General features: G+C 56.6%; 1 protein-coding gene across 1 annotated transcript in view; it reads left to right on the top strand.

The window, feature by feature from the left end:
- Nucleotides 1-26,341, top strand: part of Tpo (thyroid peroxidase) — an 83,692-nt gene that overhangs the window by 45,208 nt on the left and 12,143 nt on the right. Inside the window, exons 13-14 of the mRNA XM_047522150.1 lie at nucleotides 17,994-18,125; nucleotides 24,127-24,226. Coding sequence (XP_047378106.1) covers nucleotides 17,994-18,125; nucleotides 24,127-24,226 — 232 coding nt within the window. The remainder of the gene's footprint in view (nucleotides 1-17,993; nucleotides 18,126-24,126; nucleotides 24,227-26,341) is intronic.

Genomic DNA, 26,341 nt, shown 5'->3' with positions numbered 1-26,341 from the left:
TCTGAGTGTAGACATCTGCACACTGCACGTCCCTCTGAGTGTAGACACCTGCACACTGCACGTCCCTCTGAGTGTAGACACCTGCACACTGCACATCCCTCTGAGTGTAGACACCTGCACACTGCACGTCCCTCTAAGTGTAGACACCTGCACACTGCACATCCCTTTGAGTGTAGACACCTGCACACTGCACATCCCTCTGAGTGTAGACACCTGCACACTGCACGTCCCTTTGAGTGTAGACACCTGCACACTCTGCACGTCCCTCTGAGTGTAGACACCTGCACACTGCACATCCCTTTGAGTGTAGACACCTGCACACTGCACATCCCTCTAAGTGTAGACACCTGCACACTGCACGTCCCTTTGAGTGTAGACACCTGCACACTGCACATCCCTCTGAGTGTAGACACCTGCACACTGCACATCCCTTTGAGTGTAGACACCTGCACACTGCACATCCCTCTAAGTGTAGACACCTGCACACTGCACGTCCCTCTGAGTGTAGACACCTGCACACTGCACATCCCTCTAAGTGTAGACACCTGCACACTGCACATCCCTCTGAGTGTAGACACCTGCACACTGCACATCCCTCTAAGTGTAGACACCTGCACACTGCACGTCCCTCTGAGTATAGACACCTGCACACTCTGCACGTCCCTCTGAGTGTAGACACCTGCACACTCTGCACGTCCCTTTGAGTGTAGACACCTGCACACTCTGCACGTCCCTCTGAGTGTAGACACCTGCACACTGCACATCCCTCTGAGTGTAGACACCTGCACACTGCACGTCCCTCTGAGTGTAGACACCTGCACACTGCACATCCCTCTAAGTGTAGACACCTGCACACTGCACATCCCTCTAAGTGTAGACACCTGCACACTCTGCACGTCCCTTTGAGTGTAGACACCTGCACACTCTGCACGTCCCTTTGAGTGTAGACACCTGCACACTGCACGTCCCTTTGAGTGTAGACACCTGCACACTGCACATCCCTCTGAGTGTAGACACCTGCACACTGCACATCCCTTGAGTGTAGACACCTGCACACTCTGCACGTCCCTTTGAGTGTAGACACCTGCACACTGCACATCCCTTTGAGTGTAGACACCTGCACACTCTGCACGTCCCTTTGAGTGTAGACACCTGCACACTCTGCACGTCCCTTTGAGTGTAGACACCTGCACACTCTGCACGTCCCTTTGAGTGTGGACACCTGCACACTGCACATCCCTCTGAGTGTAGACACCTGCCCACTCTGCACGTCCCTCTGAGTGTAGACACCTGCACACTGCACATCCCTCTGAGTGTAGACACCTGCACACTGCACATCCCTCTGAGTGTAGACACCTGCACACTGCACATCCCTCTGAGTGTAGACACCTGCACACTCTGCACGTCCCTTTGAGTGTAGACACCTGCACACTGCACATCCCTTGAGTGTAGACACCTGCACACTCTGCACGTCCCTTTGAGTGTAGACACCTGCACACTCTGCACGTCCCTTTGAGTGTAGACACCTGCACACTCTGCACGTCCCTCTGAGTGTAGACACCTGCACACTGCACGTCCCTCTGAGTGTAGACACCTGCACACTGCACGTCCCTCTGAGTGTAGACACCTGCACACTCTGCACGTCCCTTTGAGTGTAGACACCTGCACACTGCACATCCCTCTGAGTGTAGACACCTGCACACTGCACGTCCCTTTGAGTGTAGACACCTGCACACTGCACATGTCCCTCTGAGTGTAGACACCTGCACACTCTGCACGTCCCTCTGAGTGTAGACACCTGCACACTCTGCACGTCCCTTTGAGTGTAGACACCTGCACACTGCACGTCCCTCTGAGTGTAGACACCTGCACACTCTGCACGTCCCTCTGAGTGTAGACACCTGCACACTGCACATCCCTCTGAGTGTAGACACCTGCACACTGCACGTCCCTTTGAGTGTAGACACCTGCACACTCTGCACATCCCTCTGAGTGTAGACACCTGCACACTGCACGTCCCTTTGAGTGTAGACACCTGCACACTCTGCACGTCCCTTTGAGTGTAGACACCTGCACACTCTGCACGTCCCTCTGAGTGTAGACACCTGCACACTGCACGTCCCTTTGAGTGTAGACACCTGCACACTCTGCACGTCCCTTTGAGTGTAGACACCTGCACACTCTGCACGTCCCTCTGAGTGTAGACACCTGCACACTCTGCATGTCCCTTTGAGTGTAGACACCTGCACACTCTGCACATCCCTCTGAGTGTAGACACCTGCACACTGCACATCCCTCTGAGTGTAGACACCTGCACACTGCACATCCCTCTGAGTGTAGACACCTGCACACTCTGCACATCCCTTTGAGTGTAGACACCTGCACACTCTGCACATCCCTCTGAGTGTAGACACCTGCACACTGCACATCCCTTTGAGTGTAGACACCTGCACACTGCACATCCCTTTGAGTGTAGACACCTGCACACTCTGCACATCCCTCTGAGTGTAGACACCTGCACACTGCACATCCCTTTGAGTGTAGACACCTGCACACTGCACATCCCTCTAAGTGTAGACACATGCACACTCTGCACATCCCTTTGAGTGTAGACACCTGCACACTCTGCACATCCCTTTGAGTGTAGACACATGCACACTCTGCACATCCCTTTGAGTGTAGACACCTGCACACTGCACATCCCTTTGAGTGTAGACACCTGCACACTCTGCACGTCCCTTTGAGTGTAGACACCTGCACACTGCACGTCCCTCTGAGTATAGACACCTGCACACTCTGCACGTCCCTCTGAGTGTAGACACCTGCACACTGCACGTCCCTCTGAGTGTAGACACCTGCACACTGCACATCCCTCTGAGTGTAGACACCTGCACACTGCACGTCCCTTTGAGTGTAGACACCTGCACACTCTGCACGTCCCTCTGAGTGTAGACACCTGCACACTCTGCACGTCCCTTTGAGTGTAGACACCTGCACACTGCACATCCCTCTGAGTGTAGACACCTGCACACTGCACGTCCCTCTGAGTGTAGACACCTGCACACTCTGCACGTCCCTTGAGTGTAGACACCTGCACACTGCACATCCCTCTGAGTGTAGACACCTGCACACTGCACGTCCCTCTGAGTGTAGACACCTGCACACTGCACGTCCCTCTGAGTGTAGACACCTGCACACTGCACATCCCTCTGAGTGTAGACACCTGCACACTGCACGTCCCTCTAAGTGTAGACACCTGCACACTGCACATCCCTTTGAGTGTAGACACCTGCACACTGCACATCCCTCTAAGTGTAGACACCTGCACACTGCACGTCCCTTTGAGTGTAGACACCTGCACACTCTGCACGTCCCTCTAAGTGTAGACACCTGCACACTGCACATCCCTTTGAGTGTAGACACCTGCACACTGCACATCCCTCTAAGTGTAGACACCTGCACACTGCACGTCCCTTTGAGTGTAGACACCTGCACACTGCACATCCCTTTGAGTGTAGACACCTGCACACTGCACATCCCTTTGAGTGTAGACACCTGCACACTGCACATCCCTCTAAGTGTAGACACCTGCACACTGCACGTCCCTCTGAGTGTAGACACCTGCACACTGCACATCCCTCTAAGTGTAGACACCTGCACACTGCACATCCCTCTGAGTGTAGACACCTGCACACTGCACATCCCTCTAAGTGTAGACACCTGCACACTGCACGTCCCTCTGAGTATAGACACCTGCACACTCTGCACGTCCCTCTGAGTGTAGACACCTGCACACTCTGCACGTCCCTTTGAGTGTAGACACCTGCACACTCTGCACGTCCCTCTGAGTGTAGACACCTGCACACTGCACATCCCTCTGAGTGTAGACACCTGCACACTGCACGTCCCTCTGAGTGTAGACACCTGCACACTGCACATCCCTCTAAGTGTAGACACCTGCACACTGCACATCCCTCTAAGTGTAGACACCTGCACACTCTGCACGTCCCTTTGAGTGTAGACACCTGCACACTCTGCACGTCCCTTTGAGTGTAGACACCTGCACACTGCACGTCCCTTTGAGTGTAGACACCTGCACACTGCACATCCCTCTGAGTGTAGACACCTGCACACTGCACATCCCTTTGAGTGTAGACACCTGCACACTCTGCACGTCCCTTTGAGTGTAGACACCTGCACACTGCACATCCCTTTGAGTGTAGACACCTGCACACTCTGCACGTCCCTTTGAGTGTAGACACCTGCACACTCTGCACGTCCCTTTGAGTGTAGACACCTGCACACTCTGCACGTCCCTTTGAGTGTAGGACACCTGCACACTGCACATCCCTCTGAGTGTAGACACCTGCCCACTCTGCACGTCCCTCTGAGTGTAGACACCTGCACACTGCACATCCCTTTGAGTGTAGACACCTGCACACTCTGCACGTCCCTTTGAGTGTAGACACCTGCACACTGCACATCCCTCTGAGTGTAGACACCTGCACACTCTGCACGTCCCTTTGAGTGTAGACACCTGCACACTGCACATCCCTCTGAGTGTAGACACCTGCACACTCTGCACGTCCCTTTGAGTGTAGACACCTGCACACTCTGCACGTCCCTTTGAGTGTAGACACCTGCACACTCTGCACGTCCCTTTGAGTGTAGACACCTGCACACTGCACGTCCCTCTGAGTGTAGACACCTGCACACTGCACGTCCCTCTGAGTGTAGACACCTGCACACTCTGCACGTCCCTTTGAGTGTAGACACCTGCACACTGCACATCCCTCTGAGTGTAGACACCTGCACACTGCACGTCCCTTTGAGTGTAGACACCTGCACACTGCACGTCCCTTTGAGTGTAGACACCTGCACACTCTGCACGTCCCTCTGAGTGTAGACACCTGCACACTCTGCACGTCCCTTTGAGTGTAGACACCTGCACACTCTGCACGTCCCTCTGAGTGTAGACACCTGCACACTGCACGTCCCTCTGAGTGTAGACACCTGCACACTGCACATCCCTCTGAGTGTAGACACCTGCACACTGCACGTCCCTTTGAGTGTAGACACCTGCACACTCTGCACAGTCCCTCTGAGTGTAGACACCTGCACACTGCACAGTCCCTCTGAGTGTAGACACCTGCACACTCTGCACGTCCCTTTGAGTGTAGACACCTGCACACTGCACGTCCCTTTGAGTGTAGACACCTGCACACTTGCACAGTCCCTTTGAGTGTAGACACCTGCACACTGCACATCCCTCTGAGTGTAGACACCTGCACACTGCACGTCCCTTTGAGTGTAGACACCTGCACACTCTGCACGTCCCTTGAGTGTAGACACCTGCACACTGCACATCCCTCTGAGTGTAGACACCTGCACACTGCACGTCCCTCTGAGTGTAGACACCTGCACACTGCACGTCCCTTGAGTGTAGACACCTGCACACTGCACGTCCCTCTGAGTGTAGACACCTGCACACTCTGCACGTCCCTCTTGAGTGTAGACACCTGCACACTCTGCACAGTCCCTCTGAGTGTAGACACCTGCACACCTGCACATCCCTCTGAGTGTAGACACCTGCACACTGCACATCCTCTGAGTGTAGACACCTGCACACTGCACGTCCCTCTGAGTGTAGACACCTGCACACTCTGCACATCCCTCTGAGTGTAGACACCTGCACACTCGCACCTCCCTCTGAGACATCCCTCTGAGTGTAGACACCCCTGCACACTGCAACGTCCCTTCGAGTGTTAGACCAACTGCCACACTCTGCACAGTTCCCTTCGAGTGTGAGACACCTGCACACTGCACATCCCTTGAGTGTAGACACCTGCACACTGCAACAGTCCCTCTGAGTGTAGACACCTGCACACTCTGCACATCCCTTTGAGTGTAGACACCTGCACACTGCACATCCCTCTGAGTGTAGACACCTGCACACTCTGCACGTCCCTTTGAGTGTAGACACCTGCACACTGCACGTCCCTCTGAGTGTAGACACCTGCACACTGCACGTCCCTTTGAGTGTAGACACCTGCACACTGCACGTCCCTCTGAGTGTAGACACCTGCACACTGCACGTCCCTCTGAGTGTAGACACCTGCACACTGCACGTCCCTCTGAGTGTAGACACCTGCACACTGCACATCCCTCTAAGTGTAGACACCTGCACACTGCACGTCCCTTTGAGTGTAGACACCTGCACACTCTGCACGTCCCTCTGAGTGTAGACACCTGCACACTGCACGTCCCTCTGAGTGTAGACACCTGCACACTGCACATCCCTCTGAGTGTAGACACCTGCACACTGCACGTCCCTTTGAGTGTAGACACCTGCACACTGCACATCCCTCTAAGTGTAGACACCTGCACACTGCACATCCCTTTGAGTGTAGACACCTGCACACTGCACATCCCTCTAAGTGTAGACACCTGCACACTGCACGTCCCTTTGAGTGTAGACACCTGCACACTGCACGTCCCTTTGAGTGTAGACACCTGCACACTGCACATCCCTTTGAGTGTAGACACCTGCACACTGCACGTCCCTTTGAGTGTAGACACCTGCACACTGCACATCCCTTTGAGTGTAGACACCTGCACACTCTGCACGTCCCTTTGAGTGTAGACACGTGCACACTCTGCACGTCCCTTTGAGTGTAGACACGTGCACACTCTGCACGTCCCTTTGAGTGTAGACACGTGCACACTCTGCACGTCCCTTTGAGTGTAGACACGTGCACACTCTGCACGTCCCTTTGAGTGTAGACACCTGCACACTCTGCACGTCCCTTTGAGTGTGGACACCTGCACACTGCACATCCCTCTGAGTGTAGACACCTGCCCACTCTGCACGTCCCTCTGAGTGTAGACACCTGCACACTGCACGTCCCTCTGAGTGTAGACACCTGCACACTGCACGTCCCTCTGAGTGTAGACACCTGCACACTGCACATCCCTCTGAGTGTAGACACCTGCACACTCTGCACGTCCCTTTGAGTGTAGACACCTGCACACTGCACATCCCTTTGAGTGTAGACACCTGCACACTCTGCACGTCCCTTTGAGTGTAGACACCTGCACACTCTGCACGTCCCTTTGAGTGTAGACACCTGCACACTCTGCACGTCCCTCTGAGTGTAGACACCTGCACACTGCACATCCCTCTGAGTGTAGACACCTGCACACTGCACGTCCCTCTGAGTGTAGACACCTGCACACTCTGCACGTCCCTTTGAGTGTAGACACCTGCACACTGCACATCCCTCTGAGTGTAGACACCTGCACACTGCACGTCCCTTTGAGTGTAGACACCTGCACACTGCACATCCCTCTGAGTGTAGACACCTGCACACTCTGCACATCCCTTTGAGTGTAGACACCTGCACACTCTGCACATCCCTCTGAGTGTAGACACCAGCACACTGCACGTCCCTCTGAGTGTAGACACCTGCACACTCTGCACGTCCCTTTGAGTGTAGACACCTGCACACTGCACATCCCTCTGAGTGTAGACACCTGCACACTGCACGTCCCTTTGAGTGTAGACACCTGCACACTGCACATCCCTCTGAGTGTAGACACCTGCACACTGCACGTCCCTCTGAGTGTAGACACCTGCACACTCTGCACGTCCCTTTGAGTGTAGACACCTGCACACTGCACATCCCTCTGAGTGTAGACACCTGCACACTGCACGTCCCTCTGAGTGTAGACACCTGCACACTCTGCACGTCCCTTTGAGTGTAGACACCTGCACACTGCACATCCCTCTGAGTGTAGACACCTGCACACTCTGCACGTCCCTTTGAGTGTAGACACCTGCACACTCTGCACATCCCTCTGAGTGTAGACACCTGCACACTGCACATCCCTCTGAGTGTAGACACCTGCACACTGCACATCCCTCTTAGTGTAGACACCTGCACACTGCACGTCCCTCTGAGTGTAGACACCTGCACACTCTGCACATCCCTCTGAGTGTAGACACCTGCACACTGCACATCCCTCTTAGTGTAGACACCTGCACACTGCACATCCCTCTGAGTGTAGACACCTGCACACTCTGCACGTCCCTCTGAGTGTAGACACCTGCACACTGCACGTCCCTCTGAGTGTAGACACCTGCACACTCTGCACATCCCTTTGAGTGTAGACACCTGCACACTGCACATCCCTCTGAGTGTAGACACCTGCACACTCTGCACGTCCCTTTGAGTGTAGACACCTGCACACTGCACATCCCTCTTAGTGTAGACACCTGCACACTGCACGTCCCTTTGAGTGTAGACACCTGCACACTGCACGTCCCTCTGAGTGTAGACACCTGCACACTGCACGTCCCTCTGAGTGTAGACACCTGCACACTGCACATCCCTCTAAGTGTAGACACCTGCACACTGCACGTCCCTTTGAGTGTAGACACCTGCACACTGCACGTCCCTCTGAGTATAGACACCTGCACACTCTGCACGTCCCTCTGAGTGTAGACACCTGCACACTGCACGTCCCTCTGAGTGTAGACACCTGCACACTGCACATCCCTCTGAGTGTAGACACCTGCACACTGCACGTCCCTTTGAGTGTAGACACCTGCACACTGCACATCCCTCTAAGTGTAGACACCTGCACACTGCACATCCCTTTGAGTGTAGACACCTGCACACTGCACATCCCTCTAAGTGTAGACACCTGCACACTGCACGTCCCTTTGAGTGTAGACACCTGCACACTGCACGTCCCTTTGAGTGTAGACACCTGCACACTGCACATCCCTCTGAGTGTAGACACCTGCACACTGCACATCCCTCTGAGTGTAGACACCTGCACACTGCACGTCCCTCTGAGTGTAGACACCTGCACACTGCACATCCCTCTAAGTGTAGACACCTGCACACTGCACATCCCTCTGAGTGTAGACACCTGCACACTGCACATCCCTCTGAATGTAGGACACCTGCACACTGCACGTCCCTCTGAGTATAGACACCTGCACACTCTGCACGTCCCTCTGAGTGTAGACACCTGCACACTCTGCACGTCCCTTTGAGTGTAGACACCTGCACACTCTGCACGTCCCTTTGAGTGTAGACACCTGCACACTGCACGTCCCTCTGAGTGTAGACACCTGCACACTGCACGTCCCTCTGAGTGTAGACACCTGCACACTGCACGTCCCTCTGAGTGTAGACACCTGCACACTGCACGTCCCTCTGAGTGTAGACACCTGCACACTGCACGTCCCTCTGAGTGTAGACACCTGCACACTGCACATCCCTCTAAGTGTAGACACCTGCACACTGCACATCCCTCTAAGTGTAGACACCTGCACACTCTGCACGTCCCTTTGAGTGTAGACACCTGCACACTCTGCACGTCCCTTTGAGTGTAGACACCTGCACACTGCACGTCCCTTTGAGTGTAGACACCTGCACACTGCACATCCCTCTGAGTGTAGACACCTGCACACTGCACATCCCTTTGAGTGTAGACACCTGCACACTCTGCACGTCCCTTTGAGTGTAGACACGTGCACACTCTGCACGTCCCTTTGAGTGTAGACACCTGCACACTCTGCACGTCCCTTTGAGTGTGGACACCTGCACACTGCACATCCCTCTGAGTGTAGACACCTGCCCACTCTGCACGTCCCTCTGAGTGTAGACACCTGCACACTGCACGTCCCTCTGAGTGTAGACACCTGCACACTGCACGTCCCTCTGAGTGTAGACACCTGCACACTGCACATCCCTCTGAGTGTAGACACCTGCACACTCTGCACGTCCCTTTGAGTGTAGACACCTGCACACTGCACATCCCTTTGAGTGTAGACACCTGCACACTCTGCACGTCCCTCTGAGTGTAGACACCTGCACACTGCACATCCCTCTGAGTGTAGACACCTGCACACTGCACGTCCCTCTGAGTGTAGACACCTGCACACTCTGCACGTCCCTTTGAGTGTAGACACCTGCACACTGCACATCCCTCTGAGTGTAGACACCTGCACACTGCACGTCCCTTTGAGTGTAGACACCTGCACACTGCACATCCCTCTGAGTGTAGACACCTGCACACTCTGCACATCCCTTTGAGTGTAGACACCTGCACACTCTGCACATCCCTCTGAGTGTAGACACCAGCACACTGCACGTCCCTCTGAGTGTAGACACCTGCACACTCTGCACGTCCCTTTGAGTGTAGACACCTGCACACTGCACATCCCTCTGAGTGTAGACACCTGCACACTGCACGTCCCTTTGAGTGTAGACACCTGCACACTGCACATCCCTCTGAGTGTAGACACCTGCACACTGCACGTCCCTCTGAGTGTAGACACCTGCACACTCTGCACGTCCCTTTGAGTGTAGACACCTGCACACTGCACATCCCTCTGAGTGTAGACACCTGCACACTGCACGTCCCTCTGAGTGTAGACACCTGCACACTCTGCACGTCCCTTTGAGTGTAGACACCTGCACACTGCACATCCCTCTGAGTGTAGACACCTGCACACTCTGCACGTCCCTTTGAGTGTAGACACCTGCACACTCTGCACATCCCTCTGAGTGTAGACACCTGCACACTGCACATCCCTCTGAGTGTAGACACCTGCACACTGCACATCCCTCTTAGTGTAGACACCTGCACACTGCACGTCCCTCTGAGTGTAGACACCTGCACACTCTGCACATCCCTCTGAGTGTAGACACCTGCACACTGCACATCCCTCTTAGTGTAGACACCTGCACACTGCACATCCCTCTGAGTGTAGACACCTGCACACTCTGCACGTCCCTCTGAGTGTAGACACCTGCACACTGCACGTCCCTCTGAGTGTAGACACCTGCACACTCTGCACATCCCTTTGAGTGTAGACACCTGCACACTGCACATCCCTCTGAGTGTAGACACCTGCACACTCTGCACGTCCCTTTGAGTGTAGACACCTGCACACTGCACATCCCTCTTAGTGTAGACACCTGCACACTGCACGTCCCTTTGAGTGTAGACACCTGCACACTGCACGTCCCTCTGAGTGTAGACACCTGCACACTGCACGTCCCTCTGAGTGTAGACACCTGCACACTGCACATCCCTCTAAGTGTAGACACCTGCACACTGCACGTCCCTTTGAGTGTAGACACCTGCACACTGCACGTCCCTCTGAGTATAGACACCTGCACACTCTGCACGTCCCTCTGAGTGTAGACACCTGCACACTGCACGTCCCTCTGAGTGTAGACACCTGCACACTGCACATCCCTCTGAGTGTAGACACCTGCACACTGCACGTCCCTTTGAGTGTAGACACCTGCACACTGCACATCCCTCTAAGTGTAGACACCTGCACACTGCACATCCCTTTGAGTGTAGACACCTGCACACTGCACATCCCTCTAAGTGTAGACACCTGCACACTGCACATCCCTCTAAGTGTAGACACCTGCACACTGCACGTCCCTTTGAGTGTAGACACCTGCACACTGCACGTCCCTTTGAGTGTAGACACCTGCACACTGCACATCCCTTTGAGTGTAGACACCTGCACACTGCACATCCCTCTGAGTGTAGACACCTGCACACTGCACGTCCCTCTGAGTGTAGACACCTGCACACTGCACATCCCTCTAAGTGTAGACACCTGCACACTGCACATCCCTCTGAGTGTAGACACCTGCACACTGCACATCCCTCTAAGTGTGGACACCTGCACACTGCACGTCCCTCTGAGTATAGACACCTGCACACTCTGCACGTCCCTCTGAGTGTAGACACCTGCACACTCTGCACGTCCCTTTGAGTGTAGACACCTGCACACTCTGCACGTCCCTTTGAGTGTAGACACCTGCACACTGCACGTCCCTTTGAGTGTAGACACCTGCACACTGCACGTCCCTCTGAGTGTAGACACCTGCACACTGCACATCCCTCTAAGTGTAGACACCTGCACACTGCACATCCCTCTAAGTGTAGACACCTGCACACTCTGCACGTCCCTTTGAGTGTAGACACCTGCACACTCTGCACGTCCCTTTGAGTGTAGACACCTGCACACTGCACGTCCCTTTGAGTGTAGACACCTGCACACTGCACATCCCTCTGAGTGTAGACACCTGCACACTGCACATCCCTTTGAGTGTAGACACCTGCACACTCTGCACGTCCCTTTGAGTGTAGACACCTGCACACTCTGCACGTCCCTTTGAGTGTAGACACCTGCACACTCTGCACGTCCCTTTGAGTGTGGACACCTGCACACTGCACATCCCTCTGAGTGTAGACACCTGCACACTCTGCACGTCCCTCTGAGTGTAGACACCTGCACACTGCACGTCCCTCTGAGTGTAGACACCTGCACACTGCACATCCCTCTGAGTGTAGACACCTGCACACTGCACATCCCTCTGAGTGTAGACACCTGCACACTCTGCACGTCCCTTTGAGTGTAGACACCTGCACACTGCACGTCCCTTTGAGTGTAGACACCTGCACACTCTGCACGTCCCTTTGAGTGTAGACACCTGCACACTCTGCACGTCCGAGTGTAGACACCTGCACACTGCACGTCCCTCTGAGTGTAGACACCTGCACACTGCACATCCCTCTGAGTGTAGACACCTGCACACTGCACATCCCTCTGAGTGTAGACACCTGCACACTGCACGTCCCTCTGAGTATAGACACCTGCACACTCTGCACGTCCCTCTGAGTGTAGACACCTGCACACTCTGCACGTCCCTTTGAGTGTAGACACCTGCACACTCTGCACGTCCCTTTGAGTGTAGACACCTGCACACTGCACGTCCCTTTGAGTGTAGACACCTGCACACTGCACGTCCCTCTGAGTGTAGACACCTGCACACTGCACATCCCTCTAAGTGTAGACACCTGCACACTGCACATCCCTCTAAGTGTAGACACCTGCACACTCTGCACGTCCCTTTGAGTGTAGACACCTGCACACTGCACATCCCTCTAAGTGTAGACACCTGCACACTGCACATCCCTTTGAGTGTAGACACCTGCACACTGCACATCCCTCTAAGTGTAGACACCTGCACACTGCACGTCCCTTTGAGTGTAGACACCTGCACACTGCACGTCCCTTTGAGTGTAGACACCTGCACACTGCACATCCCTTTGAGTGTAGACACCTGCACACTGCACATCCCTCTGAGTGTAGACACCTGCACACTGCACGTCCCTCTGAGTGTAGACACCTGCACACTGCACATCCCTCTGAGTGTAGACACCTGCACACTCTGCACGTCCCTCTGAGTGTAGACACCTGCACACTGCACGTCCCTCTAAGTGTGGACACCTGCACACTGCACGTCCCTCTGAGTATAGACACCTGCACACTCTGCACGTCCCTCTGAGTGTAGACACCTGCACACTCTGCACGTCCCTTTGAGTGTAGACACCTGCACACTCTGCACGTCCCTTTGAGTGTAGACACCTGCACACTGCACGTCCCTTTGAGTGTAGACACCTGCACACTGCACGTCCCTCTGAGTGTAGACACCTGCACACTGCATGTCCCTTTGAGTGTAGACACCTGCACACTCTGCACGTCCCTCTGAGTGTAGACACCTGCACACTCTGCATGTTCCTTTGAGTGTAGACACCTGCACACTCTGCACGTCCCTCTGAGTGTAGACACCTGCACACTGCACGTCCCTCTGAGTGTAGACACCTGCACACTGCACATCCCTCTGAGTGTAGACACCTGCACACTGCACATCCCTCTAAGTGTGGACACCTGCACACTGCACGTCCCTCTGAGTATAGACACCTGCACACTCTGCACGTCCCTCTGAGTGTAGACACCTGCACACTCTGCACGTCCCTCTGAGTGTAGACACCTGCACACTCTGCACGTCCCTTTGAGTGTAGACACCTGCACACTCTGCACGTCCCTTTGAGTGTAGACACCTGCACACTGCACGTCCCTTTGAGTGTAGACACCTGCACACTGCACGTCCCTCTGAGTGTAGACACCTGCACACTGCACATCCCTCTAAGTGTAGACACCTGCACACTGCACATCCCTCTAAGTGTAGACACCTGCACACTCTGCACGTCCCTTTGAGTGTAGACACCTGCACACTCTGCACGTCCCTTTGAGTGTAGACACCTGCACACTGCACGTCCCTTTGAGTGTAGACACCTGCACACTGCACATCCCTCTGAGTGTAGACACCTGCACACTGCACATCCCTTTGAGTGTAGACACCTGCACACTCTGCACGTCCCTTTGAGTGTAGACACCTGCACACTCTGCACGTCCCTTTGAGTGTAGACACCTGCACACTCTGCACGTCCCTTTGAGTGTGGACACCTGCACACTGCACATCCCTCTGAGTGTAGACACCTGCCCACTCTGCACGTCCCTCTGAGTGTAGACACCTGCACACTGCACGTCCCTCTGAGTGTAGACACCTGCACACTGCACATCCCTCTGAGTGTAGACACCTGCACACTGCACATCCCTCTGAGTGTAGACACCTGCACACTCTGCACGTCCCTTTGAGTGTAGACACCTGCACACTGCACATCCCTTTGAGTGTAGACACCTGCACACTCTGCACGTCCCTTTGAGTGTAGACACCTGCACACTCTGCACGTCCCTTTGAGTGTAGACACCTGCACACTCTGCACGTCCCTCTGAGTGTAGACACCTGCACACTGCACATCCCTCTGAGTGTAGACACCTGCACACTGCACGTCCCTCTGAGTGTAGACACCTGCACACTCTGCACGTCCCTTTGAGTGTAGACACCTGCACACTGCACATCCCTCTGAGTGTAGACACCTGCACACTGCACATCCCTCTAAGTGTAGACACCTGCACACTGCACATCCCTCTAAGTGTAGACACCTGCACACTCTGCACGTCCCTTTGAGTGTAGACACCTGCACACTGCACGTCCCTTTGAGTGTAGACACCTGCACACTGCACATCCCTCTAAGTGTAGACACATGCACACTGCACATCCCTCTAAGTGTAGACACCTGCACACTCTGCACGTCCCTTTGAGTGTAGACACCTGCACACTCTGCACGTCCCTTTGAGTGTAGACACCTGCACACTGCACGTCCCTTTGAGTGTAGACACCTGCACACTGCACATCCCTTTGAGTGTAGACACCTGCACACTGCACATCCCTCTAAGTGTAGACACCTGCACACTGCACATCCCTCTAAGTGTAGACACCTGCACACTCTGCACGTCCCTTTGAGTGTAGACACCTGCACACTCTGCACGTCCCTTTGAGTGTAGACACCTGCACACTGCACGTCCCTTTGAGTGTAGACACCTGCACACTGCACATCCCTCTAAGTGTAGACACCTGCACACTCTGCACATCCCTTTGAGTGTAGACACCTGCACACACTGCACATCCCTTTGAGTGTAGACACCTGCACACTCTGCACATCCCTTTGAGTGTAGACACCTGCACACTGCACATCCCTCTAAGTGTAGACACCTGCACACTGCACATCCATTTCAGCTCTGACTGCCACACAGGGCTCTATGAGGAGCCAAGGGAAAAGGAGCCCAAGCTGGTGAGGGATCTGCACTCACCCTACAGCTCCTTGGGCTGACCAACTGCAATGGCCTGTGCTGGCCTGCAGGCCACATGCTTCACTGTCCTGCTCCTGAGCATGCACTTTCCTGCCTGCACTGGACAATGTGAGGTCATCAAACCACACCTGTTCCTGGAATCTCCCTGGTTCTTCACCCCAACAATTAAGGCTCCCTAAAGTTCAGATCAGTTGCTTGCCAGGCACAGTGGCTGGCAGGTTCTGAGGCTAACAGTGGACCCAGCTCCATGTGTGGATGGGTCTCGATACTCCGTGGCCAGCAGCAGCTTGAAACTACTCCTGAGCCAGGCTCCGTGCCCTCCAGGAGACCTTGGGAGATTACAGGACAGTGCATGTGAAGTGGAGACCCCAGGACCAGCCCTGACCCTCTCCTTGCCCTGACCACTGACCTGGGCTCCACACCCTCCTGCTATCCATCCCAGTCACTCCCAAGGTGCCTCCTCTTCTGTGTGCCACAAAGTGTTCAGATGCATGCTAAGGATGGCGGTGCAGTCAGCTCGGTGGCTGTCAGTCAGTCCCTCAGTGAAGCACAGGGTGGAGAACAAGGCCCCTGTCCATCACTGCCAATGTGGTCGGTGCTCAAAGTCCCATCCTGCAAGGGCAGTGAGTCCTGGCATGACCCCAGAGGTCGCTGGTGTCGGTCGCCTCAGCAGAGCGAGATGGGCGGGAGAGGGAGAGATATTGACTTCTACTGGTACGACTCTGGTTTTGTCTTACTACACTTATAATTAAAATATAACATTCTTCAAATAAACAAACTGGTAAAGGCCCAGTGATGAAAGACTCATGCAACGGATGCACCCACTTATGCACCCAGGTATTTTACCATAGCTGTTCCTGCCCTGAAAACATACAAACCAAGGATTACAAGGAAAAAACAGGCTCTTCGATGCCTGACAGAGGGACTGTTCACTATGGTGAATGGACATGAGTGTGTCAGTCTGCTTGTTGATGTGTCCTCAGCTGTGAATGGAGACCCACAAGCGTAGCTGAAGCCTAATGCAGGAAATCAACTAAGGCGCCTCTCTGCTTCAACTCCTTCTGCACCGAAGTCCCCCCCGCGTGCAGAACAGACAACCAGCAGAGCAGCTGCCAGGAGTCCCTGGGGTGCATCAGCTCCTGGGGTCCCATAGGCAAAAACTACCGGTCAGAGGCTCTTTGTACCAATAATTATCGAAGGGTTTTGCACCAAACAAAAGTGCTTCATGCCCACTACAGAAAATAAGGTTTGCAGCCAGCACGAATCTGCCCAGAGGTGTGGAAGGTCTGTGCCGCCGTGGGCGTGCTGCCCTCGACACTTCCATCTGCTCCTCTCTGAAAACAGACCCTGTCAGAGGGCACCTGCACTTGCTCCAGGGGCTGCGACCCTGCCAGCCTCGGCTGCTCCTCCTTTTAAAAGGAACACAGGCCTGGCGCCAGCCCTCACCCGGGAGATCAACACGCTGGCCGCTGATGTGCTTCTGGTTAGAGTGGACAGATCAGTGGGACGGAGCCGGGCCCCTCGGGGAGGCGCTGAGTCCCCGCGTGACGCAGCCGGGCCCCTCGGGGAAGTGTTCGAGTCCTAGCCCTCGGTTCCTCAGGGCAGGGCCTTGTTTGGAAACAGGACCTTTGCAGGCGCCACCAAGCTAAACCGAGGGTGGGCCTCATCCCACACCTGCGTCCTTAGGGAATGAGGAGAGACAGGCCAAGCAGCTGCACAGGGACTGCGGGTGGCCTCCAGGACCCCACAGGCCAGCAGTGAAGCTGGGAGTGGCAGGGAAGGACCTGCCTCTAGAGCCTCCGGGGGCAGCACAGTCTGCCGAAGATACTTCGATGCAGACTTCTGTCCCCCAGGACTGAGAAGGACAGTCCTGTTCCAAACGCTCAGTTTGTGGTGCTGTCGTGGTGCCCAGGGGGAAGCATACTGGGAAGTCTTGGTGCTGGGCGTGTGGCCGGGGCGCACAGACCCGGGTCTCCTTCGGGTCATTTACTTTGTGCGTGCTGGGCTCACAGAAGGGTCTGGCCAGGCCGAATCCAGTGCTGATGGCTGGAGGTGTCCCACATGGCCAGGGCAGGAAGAGCTGGGCTGGTGTCTGGTGACCATCCCCTGCTGCTCCGGAGGGATGTGGGAAGCTAGGGGGTAGGACAGACAGCCTGGGGGAGCTCAGTGAGCACAGAGAGAGGGCGGCACTGTTGGACCACAACCTGCCCAGCTGGCAGAGCCAACAGGAGCCTATGTGGGTGCCCACATTCCCCACATTCCGCTTGTGGGAGGCAGGGAGCCAGAGGAGCCTCCCTGTGGGTCCACAGAGGGCTGGGCCTGGGCTCCGGGCTGCCTGTGGGGAGGACCGGGCTCTCCTGCTGCTGACCGTGTGCTGTTTCCCCAGATGTGGACGAGTGTGCAGACCCCACACACCCGCCCTGCCATGTCTCCGCCCAGTGCAAGAACACCAAGGGCAGCTTCCTGTGTGTGTGCACCGACCCCTACGTGCTGGGCGAGGACCAGCGCACCTGCGTAGGTGAGCCGCCTCCCGCCGCGTCCCAGGACAATGCATTCAGGGCAGTCGGGCGCCAGTCAAGCTGGGGAGGGGAGAAGACTGAGGCCAGGTGTGGCTGAGGCCGCCTTGCCCAGCAGGAGGCTGTGCATCCAGGGCCTGCCGCAGCCTTTGCCAGCAGGCCGGGGACGCAGGACCAGCAGTCCACATCAGAGGCACAGATCCGTCAGCCTCTTTCCTGCTTCAAGCTCATACCCCTCTGCCCTGACAGAGACTGGGCAGTGCCAGGTCTGCCTGTGTGTCCACCTTTGTCCTTCAGAATGGCACTCTGCTCTGCATGATGGACAGTGTTCAATCCTCACCAGAGTTTAGGGAGGGCCTGCCATCAGCTCAGCACCACTGTAAGCCTTCAGCTGGTTCATCCTCTGACTTTTCTCTGAGGGAAGTGCTGTGGTTAATCCCCACTGCACAGAAGGGGAGTCTGGGGAACAGAAAAGTTGAGTGACTTTCTCAAGACCACACAGCCACTCAGTTACAGAGGTGAGTGAGTATCTTGGCCTCTAGGTTTTATAAGAAATTACGCACCAGGGGAGTTAAAGCAGATTTTGTTTAGCGACTGCAGCAGCGGGGAGAACTCCTTGAAAAACTGAACTCAACTCCAATAAGCAAAGACACTCAGGGGTGTGGATGTGCAGTCCAAGGGCAGCGTGGAGGCCTCGTGGGTGGGAAAAGCTGAGAGGAGCTTACCAGACACCGTGGTCAGCAGGGCGTCTTGCTGACCTGGCCTAGAAGAGCCTAGGGTGTGGAAGGCCACGCCCAGCCTGGCTGGAGGAGGGACTTGCCTGCTGCTGTGCAGCCCAGGGTGTGGAAGGCCACGCCCAGCCTGGCCGGAGGAGGGACCTGCCTGCTGTTGTGCAGTCCAGGGTGTGGAAGGCCACGCCCAGCCTGGCCGGAGGAGGGACCTGCCTGCTGCTGTGCAGTCCAGGATGTGGAAGGCCACGCCCAGCCTGGCTGGAGGAGGGACCTGCCTGCTGCTGTGCAACCCAGGGTGTGGAAGGCCACGCCCAGCCTGGCTGGAGGAGGGACCTGCCTGCTGCTGTGCAACCCAGGGTGTGGAAGGCCACGCCCAGCCTGGCTGGAGGAGGGGCTTGCCTGCTGCTGTGCAGTCCAGGGTGTGGAAGGCCACGCCCAGCCTGGCTGGAGGAGGGACCTGCCTGCTGCTGTGCAACCCAGGGTGTGGAAGGCCACGCCCAGCCTGGCTGGAGGAGGGGCTTGCCTGCTGCTGTGCAGTCCAGGGTGTGGAAGGCCACGCCCAGCCTGGCTGGAGGAGGGACTTGCCTGCTGCTGTGCAACCCAGGGTGTGGAAGGCCACGCCCAGCCTGGCTGGAGGAGGGGCTTGCCTGCTGCTGTGCAGTCCAGGATGTGGAAGGCCACGCCCAGCCTGGCTGGAGGAGGGACCTGCCTGCTGCTGTGCAACCCAGGGTGTGGAAGGCCACGCCCAGCCTGGCTGGAGGAGGGGCTTGCCTGCTGCTGTGCAGCCCAGGGTGTGGAAGGCCACGCCCAGCCTGGCTGGAGGAGGGACCTGCCTGCTGCTGTGCAACCCAGGGTGTGGAAGGCCACGCCCAGCCTGGCTGGAGGAGGGACCTGCCTGCTGCTGTGCAACCCAGGGTGTGGAAGGCCACGCCCAGCCTGGCTGGAGGAGGGACCTGCCTGCTGCTGTGCAACCCAGGGTGTGGAAGGCCACGCCCAGCCTGGCTGGAGGAGGGACTTGCCTGCTGCTGTGCAGTCCAGGGTGTGGAAGGCCACGCCCAGCCTGGCTGGAGGAGGGACCTGCCTGCTGCTGTGCAACCCAGGGTGTGGAAGGCCACGCCCAGCCTGGCTGGAGGAGGGACCTGCCTGCTGCTGTGCAGCCCAGGGTGTGGAAGGCCACGCCCAGCCTGGCTGGAGGAGGGACTTGCCAGCCGCTGTGCAGCCCAGGGTGTGGAAGGCCACGCCCAGCCTGGCTGGAGGAGGGGCTTGCCTGCTGCTGTGCAGTCCAGGGTGTGGAAGGCCACGCCCAGCCTGGCTGGAGGAGGGACTTGCCTGCTGCTGTGCAGCCCAGGGTGTGGAAGGCCACGCCCAGCCTGGCTGGAGGAGGGACTTGCCAGCCGCTGTGCAGCCCAGGGTGTGGAAGGCCACGCCCAGCCTGGCTGGAGGAGGGGCTTGCCTGCTGCTGTGCAGCCCAGGGTGTGGAAGGCCACGCCCAGCCTGGCTGGAGGAGGGACTTGCCTGCTGCTGTGCAGTCCAGGGTGTGGAAGGCCACGCCCAGCCTGGCTGGAGGAGGGACTTGCCAGCTGCTGTGCAGCCCAGGGTGTGGAAGGCCACGCCCAGCCTGGCTGGAGGAGGGGCTTGCCTGCCGCTGTGCAGCCCAGGGTGTGGAAGCCACGCCCAGCCTGGCTGGAGGAGGGGCTTGCCTGCCGCTGTGCAGCCCAGGGTGTGGAAGGCCACGCCCAGCCTGGCTGGAGGAGGGACTTGCCAGCTGCTGTGCAGCCCAGGGTGTGGAAGGCCACGCCCAGCCTGGCTGGAGGAGGGACTTGCCTGCTGCTGTGCAGTCCAGGGTGTGGAAGGCCACGCCCAGCCTGGCTGGAGGAGGGACTTGCCAGCTGCTGTGCAGCCCAGGGTGTGGAAGGCCACGCCCAGCCTGGCTGGAGGAGGGGCTTGCCTGCCGCTGTGCAGCCCAGGGTGTGGAAGCCACGCCCAGCCTGGCTGGAGGAGGGACTTGCCTGCTGCTGTGCAGCCCAGGGTGTGGAAGGCCACGCCCAGCCTGGCTGGAGGAGGGACTTGCCAGCTGCTGTGCAGCCCAGGGTGTGGAAGGCCACGCCCAGCCTGGCTGGAGGAGGGACTTGCCAGCTGCTGTGCAGCCCAGGGTGTGGAAGCCACGCCCAGCCTGGCTGGAGGAGGGACTTGCCTGCCGCTGTGCAGCAGGGAATGTCCCTTGCTGGCTGGGCTGAGGTCTGCTGGGCGTGGCACTTTCTCCCTCCACACCGACCAGAGAGCACTTGGCCTAAGCCTCACCAGCTGCACCTCTTGCAGCTGCCCAGGCCCCTTGCCCAGGGCCTCCATGCCTGCCCAGAACCCTGGCTTCCCCTAATGGCAGAGCTCTGCCACGCCTTCCTTCTGGAAAGATCTGTGGTAAGATAGCAGGCAGGCTGCCATGCACCCAGGAAGCTCCAGCGGCTCTGGAGCGAGCGGGACATTTCTCTCAGCCTGTCACGGGACGTTTCAGACTGTGCTGGTCCTGGCCCAAGACCCAGGGGCAGGTGGAGGCCCAGGACCAGAAGCCCAGCCCCCACCTGACTCCCCACTCCAGCCCCCCTCAGCACCAGGGCGGTCTTCAGGGTGAGCAGGCTGCTTGAGCAACTGGTTGGGCACTGCCAGGCCCCCGGGACCCAGAGGCAGGAGTGCCCTCTGGTTCCCTTCAGAGGCTCTTGCTGTCTGCAGCCTCCTTTCTGGCAGCCTCCTCTCTTACTTGACACCCCCTTCGGAGTTGGCTTTCCTCCCTCAAAACTGCCATTTCCTCATCTTCTGATTTTGATCACATTTTCTATTTGAAATGGATCCTCTTTTTATTTAAAACCAGATCATGACTGGTCAGCATAAACTATAGAAAACTGAAGCTTTTACACTGAAACTTTAAATGCAAACTTTCGTCTGAATCACCATCCAGAGGCAGACTGGCAAGGTAGCCCACAGCCATGCTGAACACGTTTATAGAATGCAGTTTGGGGCTGCTTTTGGCACTTACTGTTGTAGACCCAAGAAAACTGATTCGGGAACTTTCTCAGGTGGCCATGGAGGACACTTTCAAATTTCCCTGTTGCTATAGCCCCAGAAGTATTTGCTGTATTTTTGGTAATGTCTTTTTGGCCTCCAAGATGGCTCTGGGAAAAACTCTGGCTGCTATTCCCAAAGAGAAGGCACCTCATCTGCCCCTCCTGGACATTTGGCTCAGGACGATCCACAGAGGGTCTCTCTGAACGCTAAATACTGAACCAGGAAGATTTTCCGGAAAATCAGTATTTCTTCACTCTTCTGTGTATTCCAAAAGGAACAACAGGTGTCTGAGAACCCAGGCAGATGATAGGCAGGATCCTGTGTTCACGGGGCTGGGCTGGGACTGAGCAGATGTGATCAGGCCTGGTGTGATCATGGCCCCAGGGGCACAGCTTCCACCCGGGACCCACCTGTCTCAGGAGCGGTCTGGAAGGGGGCGTGGTGTGCAGGCAGAGGTTGAGGGCAGGACCTCTGCAGTGGGTGTGTGCTCATGTGAAAAAGACAGGCACAGCAGGGCCAGGCTGCTGAGAGTGGGACCCTGGGTCGAGGCTCAGGGAGGTGGGCTCCAGGCTGCAGAAGCTCCGGGAGCCCCGTGGTGCCCCAAGTGAAGCTCTCCTGCTGCCACTGAACACCTGACCAGCACAACTGTAGAGGAGGAAAGGCTTATTTGAGGGCTGACGGTTTCAGAGGTCAGTCCATAGAAGGTGGGCTCCATTCCTTGGGGCTCCAGATGAGACTGAACATCATGACAGACGAGGGTGGTGGAGGGAAGCAGCTCACATGGTGATCAGGAAGCAGAGAGAGGTCTCCACTTGCCAGATAAATATACCCAAAGCCACGCCTTCAATCAACATTCCCTCCAGCCACACCCCTCCTGCCTCCAGTCACTGGTCAGTTAATCCCATCAGGGATTAGTTCACCCGTTGGGTTAAGACTCTCACAGTCTGATCACTTCTCCTCTGAAACTTCTTGCGTTGTCTCATACCTCATGTCCAAACCATACCAACAGCCAAGGGAGGGGAGCCAGGTTGGGGTGGTTTGGGGTGTTCTGCCTGAATACTGTCCACCAAATATGAAGCCCAGGAAGTTGTGGCAAGAAATGAACACTCCCCAGCTGTAGGAGAGGGTAAAACCCTGAGTCAGTTAGGAAGGGGTAGGAATGGAGGACAGGGCAGAGGGGGGAGGCTGAGAGGAGGCAGCTGGAGGAAGGGTGAGCTCCTGTCTGTCCACCACACACACCCGGGGGCTGCATGCTGCCCTCGTGGAAGCCACACCTACGACTCTACCATACCTGTGCACACCTGTGGGAGGATTCAAGTGTCAGTCTGTAACATCCAGCATGAAAGCCAGGCCAAAGGGCTGAGCTCCCAGGCCAGTCCTTGCCACCCAGGAGGGTCTCCACCTGTCCCCAGAGCTTGGCCAGACTCCGTGGATTACACCAATTGAGTGTGTAAGTCTTAAAAGTGGGTTTCATCTCATCCTGGGTTTCTCCTTGGCTACTAACCATGCTGGAGAGCCAGAGGCAAGCTGCTCATTAGCCCAGGGAGTAGTAAGCCTGTGACCGAGGACTGAGATCAGAACTAGGCAGGCCCCAGATCACAGCTCACAGAAAGCACGGAAATCAGGCCGTGAGGGGCACGGAAGCCCTCCTAGGACGAGGGCAGGGATGTCATGCCCAGGAAGGCACCGCCGGAGGCCCCAGCCCCAGACCCTGTGGGACCCAGGGCTCGGCTCCCAGCCTCCTGGTCTGCCTGAGACCCCATGGTCCTCTGCTCTGGGTTCCAGCAAGCAGCCTGCTCTGAACGCAGGTTAACCTTCAGGTGGCTTCTGCAGACACCAAAATCCGCCACCAACTTGAGGCCACAACCTGTACTCCGTTCTAGAGTCATGGCCCACGCCATGCCCACTTCCTGTCCTGGTGGGGCCCAGGTCTCTGGGCGGGATTGCTCAGGTTGCTGTGCCCTCGTGCCTGGCGGGGGCCCCTCCCTTCCAGGTTGAGGCTGCAATGCAGGTAGCCAGGAACCACAGTGCTCTCAGGGCACAGCCCGTCCCTGCCTCCTTCCATGCCCTGCGTGCTCAGGGCTGGGCTAACAGTTTAAGTGGCTTTTCTGGGCAGGCAACTGGCCCTCCACAGCTGGGGCTGTGGGCCAGGGACAGACGAGATGCTGCTGCAGCCCAGGTGGCTCTGCTGACTGTGTCTCTTCTTGCCCAGACTCTGGCAGGCTTCCCCGGGCGTCCTGGGTCTCCATCGCACTGGGCACGCTGCTCGTCGGTGGCTTGGCAGCCCTCACCTGGATGGTGATTTGCAGGTGGTAAGTCCCACACCCTCTCCTGTTCCTCAGACCTGGCAGTTTTCGCTCCTCTGGACCAGGCCAGCGACAAAGCTGCTTTGTTATTCTGACGCCAGTTACGGGTTATCGGTGTCCCAGATGCGTTGGCCTCAGAGTTGCTCTATACCTCGTACCCAGCTTTCTGGGACTTAGGACGTGCTGCAGGCAGAGACGGTGGTATTGCCTCGGGTGCCTGACCTCTGTGGACAAGCTGAGTGATGCATCGAAAGCTCCCTTGTTAGGTTTCTCAGAGGAAAAAGTCTTCCGTGCATGGAAAGCTTTAAGTGACAGTTGAGCCTTCATGTTAAGAACGGCACCGCCATTCAAACGTCCACACGGCACGTCTGAGGGTTTCTGTCACGTCTGGTGTTCTCTGTGGAAGGAAGCTGGCTGGGGGTCCTCCTCCAGCAATGGCCTGTCCCTCACCCTGCAGAAGAGAACCAGGCTCTGCCCTCACCCTCTGCCACTCACTGACGCTCTGAAGGGTCAGTTTCTGGCCATCACAAATGTTCTCACACGGTTTGGTTTTTCATTTTAAATAGAAAGTGTTAAGACAAATCGTAAAGTGTAAGAAGTCACGGATGCCCCGGCTGGACCCCCAGGACTTGCCGACCCCCAGCAGCACCTGCACGTGCTTCTGGGGTGCTGGGACTTCACCTGCAGGCTTCTCCACAGAGGCACACATTCTCCTGGAAGCCAGCCCCTGCCGCCGTGGGGCCGTCCCACCTGCCCCGGCCTGCAGAGCTGTTTGCTGCAGGGTTCTCCAGAGGGACATCCAGCAGTGAACTGTGGGCAGTGTCCTCTGCTCTTGGGCTGCTCCTCTAGGGTACTTCTCCTCTTGTCGATAGTGGATTAGGCTCATGTTCCAGCGTCCTTATGTTTCTGGTGAAGCTAAGAAATGCCTGCCACTTGAGCTGAGAAGTAACTTTTGTGCACATTTCAAACTTTTTTGCACATAGCACAAGAACTGGTTTTTAAATAATCAAAACTGGGAGTCTTAGCTATCCAGGGTCACCAGAGTTGTGGCTTCCAGAGGTCCCACCTGTGGTTTCCATGTGCGGCTGCCTCTCGCTGTCGGTCACTGTGGCCAGAACCCTGAGTGCTGCCTCCACGGGGTCTGCACGGGGCCTTGCCTCCCATGTCCCTGTGGGTGCCAGTGGCCATGGAGTGGTGCCCCTGCTCAGGCCCTTGGTGCCAGAGGGCATCTCCTGGCTGTCCCCCTGTCCGAAGCTCTCCCTTCTGTGACACGCTTATTTGTCTGCCCCGAGGTTAAACCTTGCACTCCCCAGGCCTGGTTCACCTCTGGCCAGGTGGGAAGGCAGGGTAATCCCGTGCTTCTTTCTTCCTGCATAAGCTTCTGGTCCACCCTTCTCGCCTGCCTGGCACCCGTCTGACTCTCTCAGGTGCAAGTCAGGTCGGGGTGTGGCGTGTTCACGGGGAAAGCACCTCCGTCCCATCACCTCCCACCACACCCCTCTCCCTGTGGGGAGCAGGTGGACTCGGAGAGAGCACCGTGGTTTAAACTTCAGAAGACTACGAAAACGCAGCGACTTGTTCTTTACGGAAGACACTTTGTGCCACAACTGTACAGTGAAGAGAATGGAAAAGAAAGCAAACCTATCACTGAAGTACTGTTGAGGGGACTGCGTGTGCTTTGGTCTGAACGCTGACATTTTCCCTACTGTCAAATTGCTCTTCAGAAGACAGAGGTGGTTGTACCTCGCCAAGTCCTTACATTTTAGACATTTTCAAAAGTAGACGGCATCTTAGTATTTGATGGTGTCTTTGAAATAGTAGTGAAGTCACGACCCCTTAATGACGTGACCTTGGTTGTTATCTGTCACTTAGAGGCTCTGGAGTTCCAGGCTGCTGAAGCTCTTCAGCAGGGGGAACGTGGCTTCCCAACTCTGCCATGCAGTCTTCAGATTTGTCTTCCAACCCTCACTGTTTGGTTGAGGGCATTTTGTGTAGGGGGAGCTGATGCAGATGGCAGTGACCCTGCAGTCAGAGGACCCCCTAGCTGTGGGCACAGGGCAGGCTGGCCAAGCCGCTGGGCCTCCCTGAGCCCTGCAGCTCCCTGAGTGACAGGACCATGGC

This window comes from Sciurus carolinensis, chromosome 13 (assembly GCF_902686445.1).
Source record: "Sciurus carolinensis chromosome 13, mSciCar1.2, whole genome shotgun sequence".
In the NCBI taxonomy this organism is placed as follows: domain Eukaryota; kingdom Metazoa; phylum Chordata; class Mammalia; order Rodentia; family Sciuridae; genus Sciurus; species Sciurus carolinensis.
Note: the sequence above shows the minus strand (reverse complement) of the source record. Positions and strands in the feature narration are given on the sequence as shown.